This window comes from Pelophylax lessonae, assembly GCF_965119305.1.
Source record: "Pelophylax lessonae genome assembly, chromosome: 6".
NCBI classification, from domain to species: domain Eukaryota; kingdom Metazoa; phylum Chordata; class Amphibia; order Anura; family Ranidae; genus Pelophylax; species Pelophylax lessonae.
In genome coordinates this window covers 125,083,962-125,103,811 of record NC_138773.1, presented here as the reverse complement: position 1 = coordinate 125,103,811, position 19,850 = coordinate 125,083,962, and the positions used below count along the sequence as shown (strand labels likewise).

Here is a 19,850-nt window from a genome sequence, read left to right as displayed (position 1 = left end):
CACGGCCGTGATTTACGTCAATCATCAAGGGGGCACCAAGAGTGTCCCGGAGGCCCGGAGGGTGGCTGAGATCTTAATTTGAGCAGAAAATTTTGTTCCAGCCCTCCCTACCGGCAGGTGCATGTATCCCAAGTGGAGAACTGGCAGGCGGATTACTTAAGTCGTTAGGTGACGGATCAGGGGGAAGGGTCCCTGCACCCGGAGGTGCTTCACCTGTTGTGTGTCTACACCCGATGTAGACTTGTTAGTTTCTCCGCTCAACGAGAAGGTACAGAGGTTTGTAGCCAGGTCTCGGAATCCTTTGGCCAATGCCACAGACGCACTGGTGGCTCTTTGGGGTCAGTATTGGCTGAGCTATACATTTCCTCCGCTGAAACTTCTGCCAAGGCTTCTGTGCAACATCGAGGTGGAAGGGATTCCGGTCATTCTGGTGGCCCCAGACTGGCCTCGCCGGTCTTGGTACACAGATCTGGTAAGGTTGGTCGCCGATGCTCCTTGGAGACTTCCTCTCAGGGAAGATCTGCTGTCTGAAGGGCCAATCTTCCATCCTGCTTACAGTCGCCGGCTTTACCGGCGTGGCTGTTGAAAGCCAGGTATTGAAGGATAGAGGTCTTTCTGTCTCAATGATTCTTACTCTTTTGAAGGCTAGAAAATATACCTCCAGGAAGATTATCATCGTATGTTGAAATCGTACATCTCATGGTGTGAATCGCTTAAGGTGCATCCACGCTCCTTTTCAGTGGCAAGGATTTAGGCTTTTCTCCAAAGAGGGCTATTAAAGGCCAGGTGTCGGCTTCGGCAGTGTTTTTCCAACGCCCTTTAGCTACGCATTCCTTGATTCTCACTTTTATTCAAGGAGTTCGCCAAATGGCTCCTCTGATAAGGTCCCCGTTACCTCCGTGGGACCTTAACTTGGTACTGTCTGTCCTTCATAAACCTCCCTTTGAAAACATTAGGGAGAATCCTCTGCTTACACTGTCACAGAAGGTAACCTTTTTTGGTGGCTATTACCTCTGCTCGCAGAGTGTTTGAATTGGCGGCGCTATCCTGCCGTTCACCTTATCTGGTGGTCCACAGAGATAGTGGTACTTCAACCTACTCAGTCATTTCTTCCTAAGGTGGTTTCTGATTTCCATTTGAATCAAGACATTGTGCTGCCTTCACTCTGTCCCAAGCATCCAATAGAAATTGCCTTGCATTCTTTGGATGTGGTTCAGGAAATTAGGGTTTGCCTGGAGGTTATTGAGTCTTTCAGGAATTCAGACTCTCCTTTTGTCCTCATGTACCTTGGAAGGGATTGGCTGCGTCTGCTGCGACCATATCCAGATGGATCAGGCAGACGATGGTACAGGCATATTCACTGAAGGGTCAGGTTCCACCCTGTGAATGTGCATTCTGCTAGGGCGCTGAGTGCCTCTTGGGCCTTTTCCCTCAGGCGTTAGTGTTACAAGTTTGTAAGGTGGCACCTTGGTCGTCTTGCATACATTCACTAAATTCTACAAAGTAGATGTGTTGGCATTCCCGGATGCTCCTTTTGGCCGCAAGGCTTTACAGGCTGCTGTTTAAAAGAGCAATTTTTTCTCTTTGAGGGTGTATGTTGTTTCTAGGTTAGCTCCAGTGATTTCTGGTTGAACTCCATGTTACCTGGATGGCTAATTTTAGCCTTTGGGGTATTACGTTCTTTCTCTGCGTTGTTTTCCCACTCCCCATGCAAAAACTGCTTTGGGACGTCCCAGTGGTTAGAAAGAATATGGAGCTGCGTCTGTCAATGAACGATGGCGAAAACTGGATTTTTGACTTACCGTAAAATACTTCTCTGAAGTTCATTGACAGACGCAGCACCTGCCCCTCTATTTCTGAGTGGGTTGGGTTTTTTTTTCTTCTGACACTGCTTGCAACAAAACTGAATCCTATAGCAGAGTGAGTGGGTGAATGCCTGCAAGGACTGCCCCATAGGTGTGGTAAAGTTTTTCCTGTCTAGTGTCCTACTCCTGTAGGGGGAAGCATAACCCAATGGTTAAGAAGAATGTGGTGCTGCGTCTGTTAATGAACTTCAGAGAGGCGTAACGGTAAGTCAAAAATCCAGTTTCTCTATCGTTTATTGGCAGACCCAGTCTCTGTTCTTCATAACAATAGGGTTATGCTGCCCCCTGCAGGAGTAGAACACAAGGCAGAAAAAAAGTTCTGACTACGCCTATGGGCAGTCCCAGGAGGTATACTCCCTCTCTCTGCTATAGGATGTCAGTTTTATTTTGCATAGTCAGGATCCACAAGGTCGTACGGTTACAAGATCGAGTTTCTATGCTCCCTCTGGTAAGGTTCTTCCCTTCCAATGTGCCCTCTGGACAAACTTCAAAAACTCCCGGCTGCAATTCAGCTATTGCTGTCCAGCAAATGGTCGTCCCTTCGGACGTGTATGAGAGTTCTGGGACTGATGGCGTCGTCCTTCAAGACGGTCCCTTTTGCTCAATTCCACGCGAGAATCCTCCAGAAGGAAATTCTTCTTAAATGGAACAAAGATCCAAATTCCCTGGACAACCAGATCCAGTTGAGCCAGATGACCAGGTGGTCCCTGATATAGTGGCTTCAATCCCTGATGCTCAAACAAGGAAAATTCTTCCTTCCCCTACATTGGACAGTTGTCACCACGGATGCCAGTCTGGTCAGGGTGGCAAGGTGTTCTCGGCAAGCTTTCTGCTCAAGGGGTCTGGTCCCTGGAAGAATTCAGGTTACCAATCAATGTTCTGGAGCTGAGAGCAATCAGGCTTTGCTTAGTTAACTGGATGGAGTACCTTCAGGGCTGTCCAGTGAGCATTCAGTCGGACAGTGCCACGGCTGTGGCTTATATCAATCACCAAGGGGGCACCAGAAGTGTCCTTGCGGCCTTAGAGGTGGCAGGCATCCTTCGGTGGGCAGAACGCTTTGTTCCAGCTCTCTCCGCCGGTCACATTCCAGGAGTGGAAAATTGGCAGGGCGACCATTTCCAGATGGATCAGACAGACGGTTGTGCAGGCTTATTCAATTAAGGGTCAAGTTTCTCCTTTCCCTGTTAAGGCGCATTCTACTCGGCGCTTAGTGCTTTCTATACTTACACACCTCTAGGGGGCTATCCCTCAGCCATTATCCTGATCCAGTTATCACTGTTCCTCAGTTTTATGCTGCCTAGCATCAGGGGTAAGCTAGCTCTTCCTTGCTGGGACCTAGCGTCTCAGTTTCTTTGTTTTTTTTCCCAAAATATGTTCTTTTCTTTTGAAAATAGCTTTTTATTTCCTTCACTATCGCTAGTTAGTCAGGTAATTTTCCTGGAGAACTGCAAGCGACAACAGAGCTGGGCCTCGCACTGGATAATATAGATCCTTATAGAGTCCCAGCCTGCCAACGAGCATCGCAGGTCACTGGTGCGCCCAGGCCTCGCAACAACAGTGCCCCTCGGGATAGGGACGAGCCTGCGGACGTCCATCTTCACCCAGGGTGTCTCAACTCCAGAACGCCCGCGTGTTGCTAGCATCCCTCCCTGGCCGACGGCACCCGTACTCAGGGTGGGAGGTCTCCCGTATCAGATCGGGGCCCGCCTTTCTCTGGACTGGTGAGTACTACTACCCCCTTGTCCCTGGGACTGGGATCTGTGGGGGTGTTCTGTGGGCCCACTCTTGGGGATGGCAGTACTGGTGGCTTCTGTGATATCCCCCTTCTGGCTAGCATGGTAAGTTCCCCTCCCTCCCTGACCCTGGTAGGGGCGCTGTGCGGTGCACTTTGCTGCACCTGGGGGGTATGGTGGGCTCTATAGCATCAAGGAGTTCTCTTTGGGCTTCCCTGTGGTGGCCAGATAGATGATTGTATGCCTTAATTGGTGCAGTTTTAGCACGGCCGCCATCTTGGGGGATGGCAGGCTGGCTGGGCTCATTGTAAGGGCAGCAACCATTTTAGATCCCTGTTCTGGCGCCGATCGGGCGCTATCTTGGGTGTGAGCAAACACCTAGTAAGGGCGGCAGCCATTTTGCCTGTGATTCCTCTCATTGACTTTCATTAGGCAGCATTTTCTTGTGGCTCAGGACAGGCATAGGCCTCTATGGGTGTGAGGTCACTTCCTCTCCTTTCCTTTTTTCGCTGAGCAGGGTATGGCAAGTATACTGACACTGTGGGTTTTTTTTTCTGTTTTCTCTGGCATTAACCTGCTAAAACTGTTTTCTCTTGTGGCTATTACCTTCTCTGAAGGGGCTCCACAGGTAATGCAAGTTGCAGTGGGGGTCCACGGGAACTGCCGTTTTAAAGGGCCAGCGTCCCATTAATTTTTAAAGGCATTTATGGACTCCTGGGATAACAAATCCCTCACAGACCTGGTTGTGGCTTCAGGTACTCCTCTTCCGTGGCCTCATTATCTGCTGCTCTTTCAACTTTGGCGTCCTAAGTGGATCTGGTGATGTCTGAACGCACTTCTCAAAAACAGCCTATGCCCTCACTCTTCTGACTCAGAGCCTGATTTGGTTGCCACGAATAATGTCCCCCCTGAGGGGTCTCAGTCCTCACATTCAGATGGGGAGGAGGAGTCCTCCTCTTTGGCGGCACAGGAACGTGCCGCGTTTGATGCATTCATAAGCTTCGTTGGGGAGACTTTGAATCTGGATGATGAGCCCTCCCTGTCGGTTAAGCGGATGATGTTGATAATCGTTGGACGGTGTCCCCTAAGGTGGACCACACTATTTCTAGACTAAATAAGTCCGCTTTAATGCCCGTGGAGGACTCCCTGGTGTTTAGGGATCCGGCTGATAGGCGTACAGAGACGCTTTCCCACCATATCTACTTAGTTGTGGGTTCCCTTCTAAAACCAGTATTCGCTTCAGTGATGGTCTCCCAAGCTGCCGTGGAATGGACCAGGGCGCTGAAGCGCACGTTGGTGGCGGAGTCGGTATCTCCGGCTGCCCTGGACATACTGGATCAAGTGACCCAGGCTGTGATGTACCTGTGTGACGTGGTCCTAGATGAGGCCCCTTTGGTTGCACGGTTGTCTGCAGTCGGGGTTGCGATCCGCCGCATTGTTTGGCTTAAAAGGTGGTCGGCTGACCATGCTTGCAAAAAGACTGTGTCTGATGTCCCTTATGTGGGTAATCGACTTTTTGGGGACACTCATGATGAGTTGATCAAAGGGCTTACGGGGGGCAAGAGTACTCTTGCCCCGGTCCTCTAAGGGTAAATCCCCCCGCGCTAGATGGGGCCCTTCCTTTAAAGCACATTGTGGTGCCTTCGGGGCACAGGATAAAGGGAAGTCCTTCAAGTCCTCAGATGGTAACAAGAAGCCATGGTCAGGAACACCAAGGGCAGTCAGGCCGGTTCGGCGCCCCAGTTCACCTCTGCCTGAAGGAACGCCCTCACCCATTTCAGGGGTAGGGGGATGTCTGCATTTTTTCTGGAACTCTGGTTGTCCCACATCCAGGACAGGTGGGTTCACGAACTGATTCGCTCAGGGTACAAGATCGAGTTGTGATCTTGCCCCGCAGACAGATTTTTTCTATCAAATCTTCATCTGACTCGTTTTCAGGGATCTCAAGGGGGCAGTTCAAGATCTTCTCTCCCAAGGAGTCATTGTGCCAGTCCCTGCACAGGACAGGTTTTTTGTTTTTTACTCCAATCTGTTCACAGTGCCCAGAAAAGAGGGCAAAGTGCGTCCGATCCTGAACCTTAAGTCTTTGAACTGTTTTGAGAGGGTACAGAAGTTCTGGATGGAATCCATCCGGTCGGTGGTGGTGTCGTTGAGTCCATGGGACTTTCTGGCCCCCATCGGCTTGAAGGATGCGTATCTGCTCATCCCTATTTATGAGGGTCACCAACGGTACCTCTGCTTCGCGGTGGCAGAGGAGCATTATGAGTTTGTGGCATTGCCCTTCGGCCTCGCTTCGTCTCCCAGGGTATTCACCAAGGTTTTGGCTCCAGTGCTGGCTTTACTGCGTTTAAAGGGGATTGCGGTCCTCAGTTATCAGGATGACCTCCTTTTCAGGTTGAGCTCGTGTGTCACGCTGACGAGCGATCTGTCGTTCACGATTCGGACACTCCAGGAATTCGGGTGGACCATCAACTTCCAGAAGTCGTCTCTGACTCCTTCGGTTTGCCTCCCGTACCTGAATATGGTCCTGGACTCCGCTCAGGCAAAAGTCTTTCTCCCCGGGGGACAAGCTCCGGACCTTGCAGGGCGAGATCAGGTCCCTCGGGGACAACCATCTCTCCTCTCTGCATGCTTGCATGCGGTCTCGGGGTCTTATGGTTTCAGCTTTCGAGGCTATCCCTTTTGCTCAGTTTCACATGAGAACTCTGCAAGCAGAGATTCTTGCCAGGTGGGACAGAACGCCTCAGTCGTTGGTCAGGAGGACTTCTCTGAGCCCCCTCGCAAGATTGGATCTTTTGTGGTGGCTCCTGTCACAAACTCCAGGGGACGTGGTCGGCGGAGGAGGCTTCCTTGCCGATGAACGTTTCGGAGCTTCGTGCAATCAAGCTGTGCTTATTCCGTTGGTCAACTCGGCTCTCGGGTTGCCCGGTTCGGATACAGCCGGACAACGCCACGGCTGTGGCATATTTCAATCACCAAGGGGGCACCAAGAGTGCCCGATTGGCCAGGGAAGTGGCTGAGATCCTATCTTGGGCCGAGACGCACGTTCCTGCAATTTCGGCGGTCCACATTCCGGGGGTGGACAACTGGCAGGGGGACTATCTGAGTCGCCAGACCCTGGACCCGGGTGAATGGTCCCTGCATCCAGAGGGGTTTCGCCTCCTGCATGCCCGGTGGGTGTCTTCGGACGTAGATCTGTTTGCGTCCCGTCTCAACACCAAGGTGGGGAAGGTTCGTGACCAGAACACGCGTTCCTCTAGCGGACGCCACTCACGTGTTAGTGGTGCCTTGGCACCAGTATCGGCTGATTTATGCCTTCCCTCCAATTCAGCTGTTATCCAGGTTCCTCCGCATGTTGACGTCGGAACGGATTCAAGACATTCTGGTGGCCCCAGACTGGCCTCGCCGGTCTTGGTACACAGACATTGTGCAGATGGTCGTCGAGCCTCCCTGGCGGTTTCCACTTATCGACGATCTACTGTTTCAAGGGCCGATCTGCCATCCTGCTTTACAGTCTCTGGCTTGACGGCGTGGCTGTTGAAATCCAAGTCTTGAGGGACAAAGGTCTCCCGAATGCTGTCATGCTTCTTACCTTATTGAAGGCTCGGAAAGCTTCCTCCAGAAAACTTTATCATCGCACCTGAAAGGCGTATATTGTCTTGTGCGAGTTGCATGGTTTCCATCCCGTTCCTTTTCGGTGGCGGGGTTTTGGCCTTCCTGCAAGAAGGTGTGGATCAGCGCCTGGCGCTAACCACGATCAAAGGTCAGTTGTCGGCTTTGGCCTTTTTCTTTTCCAACGTCCTTTTGGCGACTAATTCCTTGCTTCTCACCTTTATTCAAGGGGTGCAGCATCTGGCTCTCCCGAGGAAGGCTCCCTTGCCTCCTTGGGATCTGAATTTGGTTTTGTCCATTTTGCAACGGCTTCCCTTTGAGAACATCAGAGACGTTCCTCTGCCAGTGTTGTCCCAGAAAGTTACCTTTCTGGTGGCTATCACCTCTGCTCACAGAGTATCTGAATTAGCGGCTGTCTTGCCGTTCACCTTATCTGGTTGTTCATAGGGATAAAGTGGTCTTGCAACGCAGTCAATCTTTTCTACCCATGGTGGTCTTTGCTTTCCACCTCAATGAGGTGATAGTGTTGCCTTCGCTTTGTGCGAAGCTCAAGCATCCCAAGGAATTTGCCTTACATTGCTTGGATGTGGTCTGGGCAGTCAGGGTTTACCTATCTGCCTCGGAGTCTGTTAGTCCGATTCCCTCTTTGTTCTTCCTGAGGGACCTCGGAAGGGTTCGGCTGCGTCCGTAGCAACCATTTCTAAGTGGATAAGACAGACGATTGTTCAGGCCTATTCAATCAAGGGTCAGGTTCCTCCTTTCCCTGTAAAGGCACATTCTACTAGAGCTGTCGGTGCCTCTTGGGCTTTATCGCCATCAGGCTTCTGTGGCTCAGGTGTGCAAAGCAGCGACCTGGTTGTCTATGCAGGCTTTCACAAAATTCTACGGAATTGTTGTACTGGCATCCTCGGATGCTTCCTTTGGCCACAAGGTTTTGAGTGCGGCGGTTGTTTGAAGAGACCTGTTTTTTTCTGTCTCTTCCTGGGGTGTTTTATGTTGTTTTTGGGTTAACTCCCGTTTTGAGCTTTGTTGCCCTTTGGGCTCAGGTTGTTTTCCGGCCCGGTTGTTTCGTTACCTTTTCGGTAGATTGCGTCTTCCCAGCTTTCACACCTGCACTGCTTTGGGACATCCCACTAGTGAAGGCTGACTGAATGGGCGGCGACTGTCAGAGGACGTAAAAGAAAATAGAATTTTTGTAAGAACTTACAGTAAAAATGATTTTCTCTGAGTCCTCTGACAGTCGCCTCCCCCGCCCCTCTGGTTCTTGGATCTGGGGGTTGTTGCCTTCCGGTACTGCTTGCTACAAACTGAGGAACAGTGATAACTGGATCAGGATAATGGCTGAGGGATGGCCCCCTAGAGGTGTGTCTAAGTATAGAAATTTTTTTATTAACCTTTCAAACTGCCTAGCTTGCTCCTGCAGAAGGCGCCATTACCCACGAGTGAAGGCTGACTGTACGGGCGGCGACTGTCAGAGGGCTCAGAGAAAAGCATTTCACGGTAAGGTCTTACAAAAATTCTATTTTTCTGCTGTTCCCACCCCTCATGTTTTATGGCATTGCTTTGGGACGTCCCTATTGTTATGAAGAACAGAGACTCCGTCCGTCAATGAACGATAGAGAAAATTGAATTTTTGTCTTACTGTAAAATCCTTTTCTCTGAAGTTCATTGACGGACGCAGTACCCGCCTGTCTATTTTGAGTTGGGTTGGTATTGTTTTCTCTGACACTGCTTTGTTACAAAACTGACATCGCTGATATAGCAGAGAGGGGGAGTATACCTCCTGGAACTGCCTATAGGTGTAGTCAGAACTTTTTTTCTGCCTAGTGTCCTACTCCTGTAGGGGGCAGTATAACCCTACTATTATGAAGAACAGAGACTGCGTCCCGTCAATTAACTTCAGAGAAAAAGATTTTACGGTAAGACAAAAATCCAATTTTTTCATGCACCCTGGACCTAAGCAGGCGGTTATTGTTGCAGTGTGCACACTGCAAGGGAGGATTGTCATTTTTTCTGGTGTTGAAAAAACCCTACCCGTGAAAATTCCCTACTCTTGTCACTTCCTGTGCACGTACATCATTCAACAGCTGAACCCTTCCCTCTGCGCATGCTCACAGCTGCGGAGGGTAGGGAATTTTCACGGGGTAGTATTTTTTAACGTTACACCGCATAAGCTGTTGCCGCGCGTACAGTAAATCATCTCCGCTCCAACATTAAATCATCTCCTCTCCAACCCCTCAGACTTCCCTGATTTCGGCTCCAAGTTGTAAAAGCGTCGGCGGGTCTATGAAAATATAAATCATGGAGCCGAGATCATGTGGGACGCCGCAACTGCTGATAAATGACGGGCGCCCGCAGGGAAATCTCAGGGTTGGAGCGGAGATGATTTAATGTTGTGGCTGCCCATGCGGAGTGGGACGCGCGGCAACAGCTGATATCTGACGCGATGTAACGTTAAATACTACCCCATGAAAATTCCCTACCCTCCGCAGCTGTGAGCATGCGCAATGGGAAGCTGCTCAGCTGTTCAATGACGTACGTGCACAGGAAGTGACGAGGGTAGGGAATTTTCCGCTGGGTAAGGTTTTTTAACGTTACACCGGAGCTGAGGTTTAACATAGGCAAAAACATTTTTCACTTTGCTTTTAACAAATAACACCTATGTTTTGTCATATGCTTTTGGTGCATTAAAGAAGGATTGAAAACTTTTTAACATGAAAACTTAAAATGGCTAAGCAAATGTGACCAACATCCCTGTATGCATAATGATGCTGGATTTGTTGACTACAAACTAATTGTACAGAATTCTGTTTTGTTATAGAGATTTTACGTGGCAACTTCACGACAGTTGAAACGCTTGGAGTCCGTCAGTAGATCACCTGTGTATTCACACTTTAATGAGACACTGCTAGGAGCAAGTGTTATCCGAGCATTTGGAGAACAGAAGCAATTCATTCAAGTCAGCGACTTTAGGGTGGATGAAAATCAAAGAGCTTATTACCCCAGCATAGTCTCCAACAGGTACATTATTAACCACTTTACCACCGGAGGATTTTCCTGCTTTACGTCTAGGCCACTTTTTGCAACTTGGCATTGGGCGACTTTAACTGACAATTGCGCGGTCATGCAACGCCGTACCCAAACTAAATTTACGTCCTTTTTTTTTCCCACAAAGAGAGCTTTCTTTTGGTGGTATTTGATCACCTCTGCGCTTTTCATTTTTTGCGATATTATTAAAAAAATAGCGAATATTTTGCTAAAAAATTGACATTTTCTACTTTGACAGTTAAAAAATATCCAATATATTCAATTTTTGTCCTATATTTAGGCCAAAAAGTATTTAGCTACATGTCTTTGTCAAAAAATTCTCAATGAGCTTATTTTTAACCGCTTTAAGACCGGAAGATTATACACCATTCCTGACCAGGCTATATTTTGTGATTCGGCACTGCGTTACTTTAATGGACAATTGCGCGGTCGTGCGACGCTGTACCCAAAGTAAATTTATGTCCTTTTTTTCCCCACAAATAGAGCTTTCTTTTGGTGGTATTTGATCACCTGTGCGATTTTTAATTTTTGAAAAAAAGAGCGACAATTTTGAAAAAAAAAACTATTTTTTACATTCTGATATATCATTCCCCAAAAAAAATTATAAATCAAAATTTTTTAACATTTTAGGCCAATTTGTTTTCTGCTACATATTTATGGTAAAAAAAAAAATCACAATAAGCGTATTTTGATTAATTTGCGCAAAAGTTATTGTGTTTACTAACTACGGGAAAGATTTGTCATTTTTATTGTTTATTTTTTTTTACTAGTAATGGCGGTGATCTGCGATTTTTTTTTTTTTTTGCGGGACTGCAACGTTGCGGCGGACAGATCGGACCTCTAACTGACATTTTTGACACTTTTGGGGGTACCAGTGTCATAACTACAGTAATCAGTGCTATAAATATGCACGGTTACTGTAATAATGACACTGGCAGGGAAGGAGTTAACTTTATTGGTGATCAAGGGGTTAAATGTATGCCTCATGCTTACTGACGTGTATGGGGGGAGGGGGTTGTGTGACAGAGACACAGATCGCAGGTTCAGCTATGCTGAATCCTGTAATCTGTCCCTGCCTGTCACATAGGAGATCCGCCCGCTGTGTTTACACAAGTGGGCGGATTTCCTCACTTGATCCCCGACGATCAGGGAAGAGCGGCGGTGATCACCGCCTCTCCACCCCTGGCCCAACTCGCGCGTGTGCACCGCCGAGAGAGGGGAGAGACTGGTGACGTAGGTCTACGTCGCCAGACGATAACGAGCCACTTTGCCGCAGTAGCAGCACATTGGGCAGTGGGCAAGTGGTTAAAAATTATCAAAATTTTTCCACTGACACATTGGTTGTTCCTGCCACTCTACCCTATCCATTATCCATTCTAGCCGTAAATTTTATTGCCACTTTGGAGGACATACAGCTATAATTTTTAGTGTAAAATTCAAAGCCCATTCTTCGTAAAATATCCAAATACATTTAAAAAATTCAAGACGTTTTTTTCCTTTCTTTGTGAGATCTTTAGGTTTTCCTGAATATGAATGTAGACCTCTGCCAACCAGCTGTTTGAAGACCTGTTTGGTGAATAGGCTCTGGGAACCTATTGAAGCTCATTTTCTGATTACAGAGGGTTGAAGCAAAGGCTAAATTTACCAGTTATTGGTGTTTACTTTTAAATAATGTAACCAGCCAGTGTTTTCTTGTGTTATTATAATTAACTGACAGTTATGTTATATATATATATATATATATATATTATTATTTTTTTTAGGTGGTTGGCCATCAGGCTGGAATTCGTTGGGAACTGTATTGTCTTATTTTCCTCCCTGTTTGCAGTTATTTCCAGATCTACACTCAGTCCTGGGTTAGTTGGGCTTTCTGTCTCCTATGCGTTACAGGTAAGTTGTCTTGATCATTTATTTTTCTATTAATTTTAGTAACTTTAAAGTAAAAAAGTATTAATTGGTATTCATATCAAAATAAAAAAAACAAAGCAAGATAAAGCATTCATTTTTTGCAATAAGTATCACAAATGGTACAAAGGTGCCTTAGTTATTTACAGTGTATACATTTCAAAACACACATTTAAAATTATTTAAATTAGATAATATAGATGGAAAGTGTGTGTGTGGTGTCAGATTAACAATACACAGCAAGTGTAAACCTGTGCACCAGAATATATGGTGTTCTATTTATTTTCCATTGTTCCTGGAATTTGATCACTTTAATTTCCTTATAGGATAAATACTTAGTTTATGAGGTACCAAAAATGCATTGATCATGTATGTTTATGGTCCCACTATGACAAAGCAGTAGTTCAATATAGGTGTTTCTTAGGGGTAGGTATTTGGATATTTAAGCCAGATACTACGTGTGTGCCTTAGTAGCCGATAAGCTGCTGACTACCATGATTTCCCTTGTTTTTGTTGTATTTATTCTTTTTTTTTTTTTATTATTCTTTGAGAAGAGCATAGATGAGAGGGTAAGGACATAATTGACAGTGTTCCACTTTAAGATATATTCTTCATTGTGTAAAATAGATGAATAATTTTGGAGTTAAGCTGCAAGTAAATGGCACCAGGCTAGGTTGCTGCCTGTGGCAGGCACATCTTTGCCATTGTCACTTATAGATAGAAGCCTGGTCTTGTTTCAGAATTTTTTTTTAGCTTACATTTCAAAAAATTTGGATAATAGCTTTATTAAAGTGTTGATTCTAGTTACAGTGGGTACGAAAAGTATTCAGACCCCCCTTAAATTTTTCACTCTTTGTTATATTGTAGCCATTTGCTAAAATCATTTAGGTTCATTCTTCTTCCTCATGAATGTACACATAGCACCCCATACTGACAGAAAAACACAGAATTGTTGACATTGTTGCATATTTATTAAAAAAGAAAAACTGAAATATCACATGGTCCTAAGTATTCAGACCCTTTGCTCAGTATTTAGTAGAAGCCCCCTTTTGATCTAATACAGCCAGGAGTCTTTTTGGGAAAGATGCAACAAGTCTTTCACACCTGGATTTGGGGATCCTCTGCCATTCCTCCTTGCAGATCCTCTCCAGTTCTGTCAGGTTGGATGGTAAACGTTGGTGGACAGCCATTTTTAGGTCTCTCCAGAGATGCTCAATTGGGTTTAAGTCAGGGCTCTGGCCGGGCCATTCAAGAACAGTCACGGAGTTGTTGTGAAGCCACTCCTTCGTTATTTTAGCTGTGTGCTTAGGGTCATTGTCTTGTTGGAAGGTAAACCTTCGGCCCAGTCTGAGGTCCAGAGCACTCTGGAGAAGGTTTTTGTCCAGGATATCCCTGTACTTGGCCGCATTCATCTTTCCCTCGATTGCAACCAGTCGTCCTGTCCCTGCAGCTGAAAAACACCCCCACAGCATGATGCTGCCACCACCATGCTTCACTGTTGGGACTGTATTGGACAGGTGATGAGCAGTGCCTGGTTTTCTCCACACATACCGCTTAGAATTAAGGCCAAAAAGTTCTATTTCTCTAGCGCTCATCGACAGACGTAGTCCTCGGTGATACACCACCTTCGGGTTATGTTACCTCCGCAGGAGCAGGACTAGACAGGAAATTAAAAAGCTCTGGCCACACCCTAGGGGCAGTCCCAGAGGGTATATCCTCTCTCTCTCTGCCTCAGCAAATCAGTTATTTTCTGTCTAGTTAGGAGTAAGGACCTAGATACCTTGCTGGGATCTTAGGTCCTGGCAAGAAATTTTTTTCTAAAAGGATTTTTGGACAGCTTTTTTTCTCCAGTGTTCCTGTGAGATCTTCAAGCAAGAAAGCTGAACTGGGCGACGGGCTGGATGTTGAGATCCGGTGGTCACCCCAGTTCAGCCTACGAGCGCGTGCAGGCCATAGCTCCGCGCTGAGTCGGCCGCGACAAAGTCCCATTAAAGGACTGAACCCGCGAGTTAAACGTCTCGCTGAAACGCCAAAGACCATGAGTCACGGCGTCTGTATCGGTCGACAGCCCTCCCGCCCCGGTGGAGAGGGGTACTGTCAGGAGTTGGTGCCCGCCTGGTTCCGGTATGGTGAGTAGTATGTTCCCCCTGTTTTCCCTGACGGGTTTTGTGGTGAACGCGGGCCCCTCTCTGTATGGTAAGAAAGAGTTTCTTTCTATCCTATAACATGTCACAAATCCTCCTACTTTGAGTGTGATTTTATGTGTGCAAAAGCCAGGAGGCTTGGTTTGGGAGCTAACTATCTATTGTATACATGTTTTAAAGATGTAATCTGTGGCATTCTGGGAATCTTATGGGTTAAGTATAAGCTACCTACCAGTCAGAAGCCATGGACATGTAGACTGCCTTCCAAGTCAGATCTCCAGCTAATAGCAGGCCTCCCGAACGGCCATGCGGTCCGCCAGGGCCGGTACCGCCAAACACGCCATATCCCCATGCAGAGAGAGTGTTGTGTGCCTGTAGCACACCGCTAGTCAGCACAGGCCGCCGCCATTTTTTTTGCTGGATCGCACGAGCCGCCATTTTGGCGTAGCCTCGTGTCTCCAGCATGGGGGCGGCCATGTTTTAGGTGATTCTACACCTCGTGGAGCTTGGGGGAGGCGCCGGAAGGCGTACAGAGGGGCGGAGCCGCCTCCTTTCTTCCTGGGCAGCCAGCCAAAAGACTTCCTGTTTGTCTAAGACAGCGCTGTAAGCTGTTGCAGTTCAACTCTGAACATCAAGTGGTGAGCCTGGGGGTCTATCTCTCTCTCTCTCGATCGATAGGGATCCCTAGCAGGTAACACTAAGGGGTTTTTTGTGGCGCTGAGGGTCAAAAAAAAAAAAAAAAAGTTTTTCTTTACTTTGAATTATATCATCCAGGAAGTAACTGGAGTTATTATGGACCCTGCCACACAGATTCCCCCACCTGTTTCCCTCGAGGGGGCCTCGGGACCCGCCGGTGTACAGAGTATAGAGTCATTTACAGCAATTTTGGAGTCTATGGTGGCTCGGGTGGAGGCGGCCTGTCAGGGACGGGGGTCAAGGAAGCGACCCCCGCCTACCCCTATACTATCTGACACCTCTGACTCTGATTCAGAGATGGTCACTGCAGTTGCAGGTTCCTCTGCAAGGGCTGCTATCCCAGGTAAAGCCCCCTCAGACAGTGAGGAGGACGCTTCTTCTCCTGCTATAATTCAGGAAGAAGCATTGGTGGACGCACTAGTTGTGGCAGTGCAAGAAACCTTAAAACTTGAGGCTTTACCGGCAGAGGTAACTGAAACAGAGAGGCCTTTTGGGACTAATAAGCCCATCAAGACGGCGAAGGCTTTTCCTGTACCTAAATGTTTTGGAAATCAGATTAAAGGAGAATGGGAACATTCTAAACGTACCTTTACTATTTCCAAGCGTATTGCTAGACGCTATCCGTTTGAGGAATCCATCATTAAGAAATGGACGGTACCACCAGTCGTGGATCCGCCTATTTCCAGGCTGAATAAAGCCACGGTTATTCCAGTGGAGGACACTTCGTCCTTTAAGGATCCGGTGGATCGAAAGATAGAAGCGGAGTCCCGCACTATCTTTTCTCTGATAGGGTCAGCATTTAGACCAGTAATTGTTATTGGTCTAGTTTCCCAGACACTTACAGAATGGGCGAAGATGGTACGCCAAGATCTTAGGGGAAAAGATATTCCCCAGGAGACATCTGATTTGATAGAACAGATCATACAAGGGCTACGGTTTATCTGTGACGCAGCCTTGGACACTACTCCCTTGTTAGGGCATGCATCTAAGTTAGCAGTGATCCTCAGACGTGTGCTGTGGTTAAAATGCTGGTCAGCTGACCTAGGTTCCAAAAAGACTTTGACCAATCTCCCTTTCCAGGGGAATCGTCTATTTGGAGCCAACCTAGATGAAATCATTAAGGATGCCACCGGGGGCAAGAGTACTTTTTTGCCACAGGCTGCAAAAGCTAAGGAACCTCGCAACAAGCGAGGACCTTTCTTTACCGCCCATAAAGGACGCCCGGCTGGTACTTCCGGGAAAGGCAAGACTCCTCCAGGAGGGTTCAAGAAGGGCTGGTCGGACAAGCAGAGGACCAACCCAGCCAAACCCGAAGTAAAGGAGTACACAGCCTGAAGGTGCGCCCCCACCCAATTTCAGGGTGGGGGGACGTTTTCACCGGTATTCAGGACATTAGATCGAGCATCAACCACTACTACCGCTGCGATTCTTCCCTTCCAACATTTTAGTACAGGAAGCGGTAGCTACCGTTCCCTGTATAGATCTTTTCCTTTACCTTTTCCTAAGATTAGTCCCGATACCTCACAGGAATCGGATCTGATTGACCAGATAGGCCAAGTAGCCTCTAGTCGGGTGACTTCGGTCCCTGAGGTTCAACCAGAAAAGATCACCTTGCCTGATAACTATCAGGTATCTGATAAATGTGTGGGAACAGAAAACGACCAGACTTTCTCGGATGGTCGGGGCCAGGTACCTCTAGGGACGCCTGGTTCAGATCCAATCAGCGCCAGTGGTCCTAGAAATTCTAGGCTGGCCTCTTCAAGCCGGCCTGGCCGACTTGGACAGGTTAGTCGCAGACGTTCCGTGGGAACTTCGTCTCAGGGAGTGTCTATAGTCTCAAGGACCTATTTACCTTCGTGCTTTACAGTCGCTGGTTTTAATGGCCTGGCCATTGAGACCCAAGTACTGAAGGACAGAGGTTTGTCTACTTCTGTCATTCCTACCCTTATTAAAGCTAGGAAAGCGACTTCCAGCAAAGTCTATTATCACACATGGAAGACTTATATTGCGTGGTGCGAATCTTTAGAATTTCCTCCACGTACCTATTCGGTGTCTCGAATATTGGCCTTTTTGCAACAAGGGGTTGAGCAGAAGCTAGCCTTGAGCACCATCAAGGGTCAAGTTTCAGCATTAGCAATCTTCTTTCAGAAACCTTTAGCTACCAAATCCTTGGTGCGGAATTTCATCCAGGGGGTGCGGCACCTGGCTCCTCCAGTCCGCGCGCCCTTACCGCCCTGGGATCTTAATTTGGTTTTGTCGGTTCTACAGAAACCTCCCTTTGAAAACATCAGGGAGATTCCCTTGCTTACTTTATCCCAGAAGGTGGTCTTCTTGGTGGCTATTACTTCTGCTCGCAGGGTGTCAGAACTGGCTGCATTATCATGCCAGTCCCCATACCTAGTGATTCATAGGGATAAGGTAGTACTTCATCCTAAGCCATCTTTTCTTCCTAAGGTGGTTTCAGATTTTCATCTGAATGAAGATATTGTACTACCTTCCTTGTGTCCTCAGCCCAAGCATCATCGGGAACATGCGTTGCATTCCTTGGATGTGGTTCGGGCAATCAGGGTATACCTGAAAGCTACGGAATCATTCCGTAAGACGGATTCACTTTTTGTGATCACGGATGGCCCCAGAAAGGGTTTGCCTGCATCTGCCGCGACCATTGCCAAATGGATTAGACAAACGGTGGTACAGGCTTATTCTATTAAGGGTCAGAGTCCTCCGTTCCCTGTTAGGGCGCACTCCACTCGAGCGCTCAGTACTTCCTGGGCCTTTCGCCATCAGGCGTCAGTGGTCCAAGTATGTAAGGCGGCCACTTGGTCGTCGGTACATACCTTTACTAAATTCTATAAAATTGATGTGACGGCATCGGCGGATGCCTCATTTGGCCGCAAAGTTTTGCAGGCCGCAATTTGAGGAGACCGGTGGTCTACCTCGAGGGTTTTTTTCTGTTTGAAAAAATTTTTTTGTTGAGTCTCATCATTAAGGATGAGCATTGTAAACTTCTAGTTGGCACCGGTTGGGCCTTCTAGATTGGGATTTGATTTCCATTTTCCCACCCCTCAGTGGTGATACTGCTCTGGGACGTCCCGAAGGTGGTGTATCACCGAGGACTACGTCTGTCGATGAGCGCTAGAGAAAAATGGATTTTTGTAAAATCTTACCGTAAAATCCTTTTCTCTTAGCTCATCGACAGACGTAGTCCCCGCCCCTCTGTTTTGGAGTTGGGTTGGGTTAAATTCTCTAAGCACTGCTTTTTCACATAACTGATTTGCTGAGGCAGAGAGAGAGAGGATATACCCTCTGGGACTGCCCCTAGGGTGTGGCCAGAGCTTTTTAATTTCCTGTCTAGTCCTGCTCCTGCGGAGGTAACATAACCCGAAGGTGGTGTATCACCGAGGACTACGTCTGTCGATGAGCTAAGAGAAAAGGATTTTACGGTAAGATTTTACAAAAATCCATTTTTTGGTCTCATCAGACCAGAGAATCTTATTTCTCACCATCTTGGAGTCCTTCAGGTGTTTTTTAGCAAACTCCATGCGGGCTTTCATGTGTTTTACACTGAGGAGAGGCTTCCGTCGGCCACTCTGCCATAAAGCCCCGACTGGTGGAGGGCTGCAGTGATGGTTGACTTTCTACAACTTTCTCCCATCTCCTGACTGCATCTCTGGAGCTCAGCCACAGTGATCTTTGGGTTCTTTTTTACCTCTCTCACCAAGGCTCTTCTCCCCCGATAGCTCAGTTTGGCCGGACGGCCAGCTCTAGGAAGGGTTCTGGTCGTCCCAAACGTCTTCCATTTGAGGATTATGGAGGCCACTGTGCTCTTAGGAACCTTAAGTGCAGCAGAAATCTTTTTGTAACCTTGGCCAGATCTGTGCCTTGCCACAATTCTGTCTCTGAGCTCTTCAGGCAGTTCCTTTGACCTCATGATTCTCATTTGCTCTGACATGCATTGTGATCTGGAAGGTCTTATATAGACAGGTGTGTGGCTTTCCTAATCAAGTCCAATCAGTATAATCAAACACAGCTGGACTCAAATGAAGGTTTAGAACCATCTCAAGGATGATCAGAAGAAATGGAAAGCACCTGAGTTAAATATATGAGTGTCACAGCAAAGGGTCTGAATACTTAGGACCATATGATATTTCAGTTTTTCTTTTTTAATAAATCTGCAACAATGTCAACAATTCTGTGTTTTTCTGTCAGTATGGGGTGCTATATGTACATTCATGAGGAAGAAGAATGAATCTAAATGGTTTTAGCAAATGGCTGCAATATAACAAAGAGTGAAACATTTAAGGGGGTCTGAATACTTTTCGTACCCACTGTAGTTCTGCTTTGTAGTCTATTTGTATTTTTTTGTTATAGGTGACAGCATACCTGAACTGGCTGGTGAGGATGTCATCAGAACTTGAGACCAATATAGTGGCAGTAGAGCGAGTGAAGGAATACTCCGATCTGGAACAGGAGGTACAATGCAAACATTCAAGAGTTAAGCTTATTTCTGTAATAGTGGTCTTTGTGTAGCTATGGACATACTATATAATAGTGGCCACCTGTGCAGACAAAATTCCAGTGCTCTCTGACAATCAGCATGTTCATAGATATGTACATTCATGAAGAGCAGTGGATAGAAGTGGCATAGGCAGAAGCTGCTAATGCCTCTTATCTCTTTGGAGTAAAAAGGGCAAAATAAACTATTCAATTAATGATCTGCTTACATCAACAAGCTTAAGATTGCATTAAATCCATCCAAATATGTAGATAAATGTGTTTTACAGATAACTGGCTTTTTTTTTTTTATATATATATATATATATATCAGTTTAAGGGCTCTTTCACAC

The 19,850-nt window shown here is 47.1% G+C and overlaps 1 protein-coding gene across 2 annotated transcripts in view; it reads left to right on the top strand.

Moving 5' to 3' along the window:
- The window catches only part of ABCC1 (ATP binding cassette subfamily C member 1 (ABCC1 blood group)), an 891,484-nt gene that overhangs the window by 774,441 nt on the left and 97,193 nt on the right, over positions 1 to 19,850 (top strand). For both annotated transcript variants that reach the window (XM_082260033.1, XM_082260032.1), the window contains 3 exons: positions 10,032 to 10,231; positions 12,022 to 12,148; positions 19,375 to 19,476. In XM_082260033.1, coding sequence (XP_082116159.1) covers positions 10,032 to 10,231; positions 12,022 to 12,148; positions 19,375 to 19,476 — 429 coding nt within the window. The remainder of the gene's footprint in view (positions 1 to 10,031; positions 10,232 to 12,021; positions 12,149 to 19,374; positions 19,477 to 19,850) is intronic.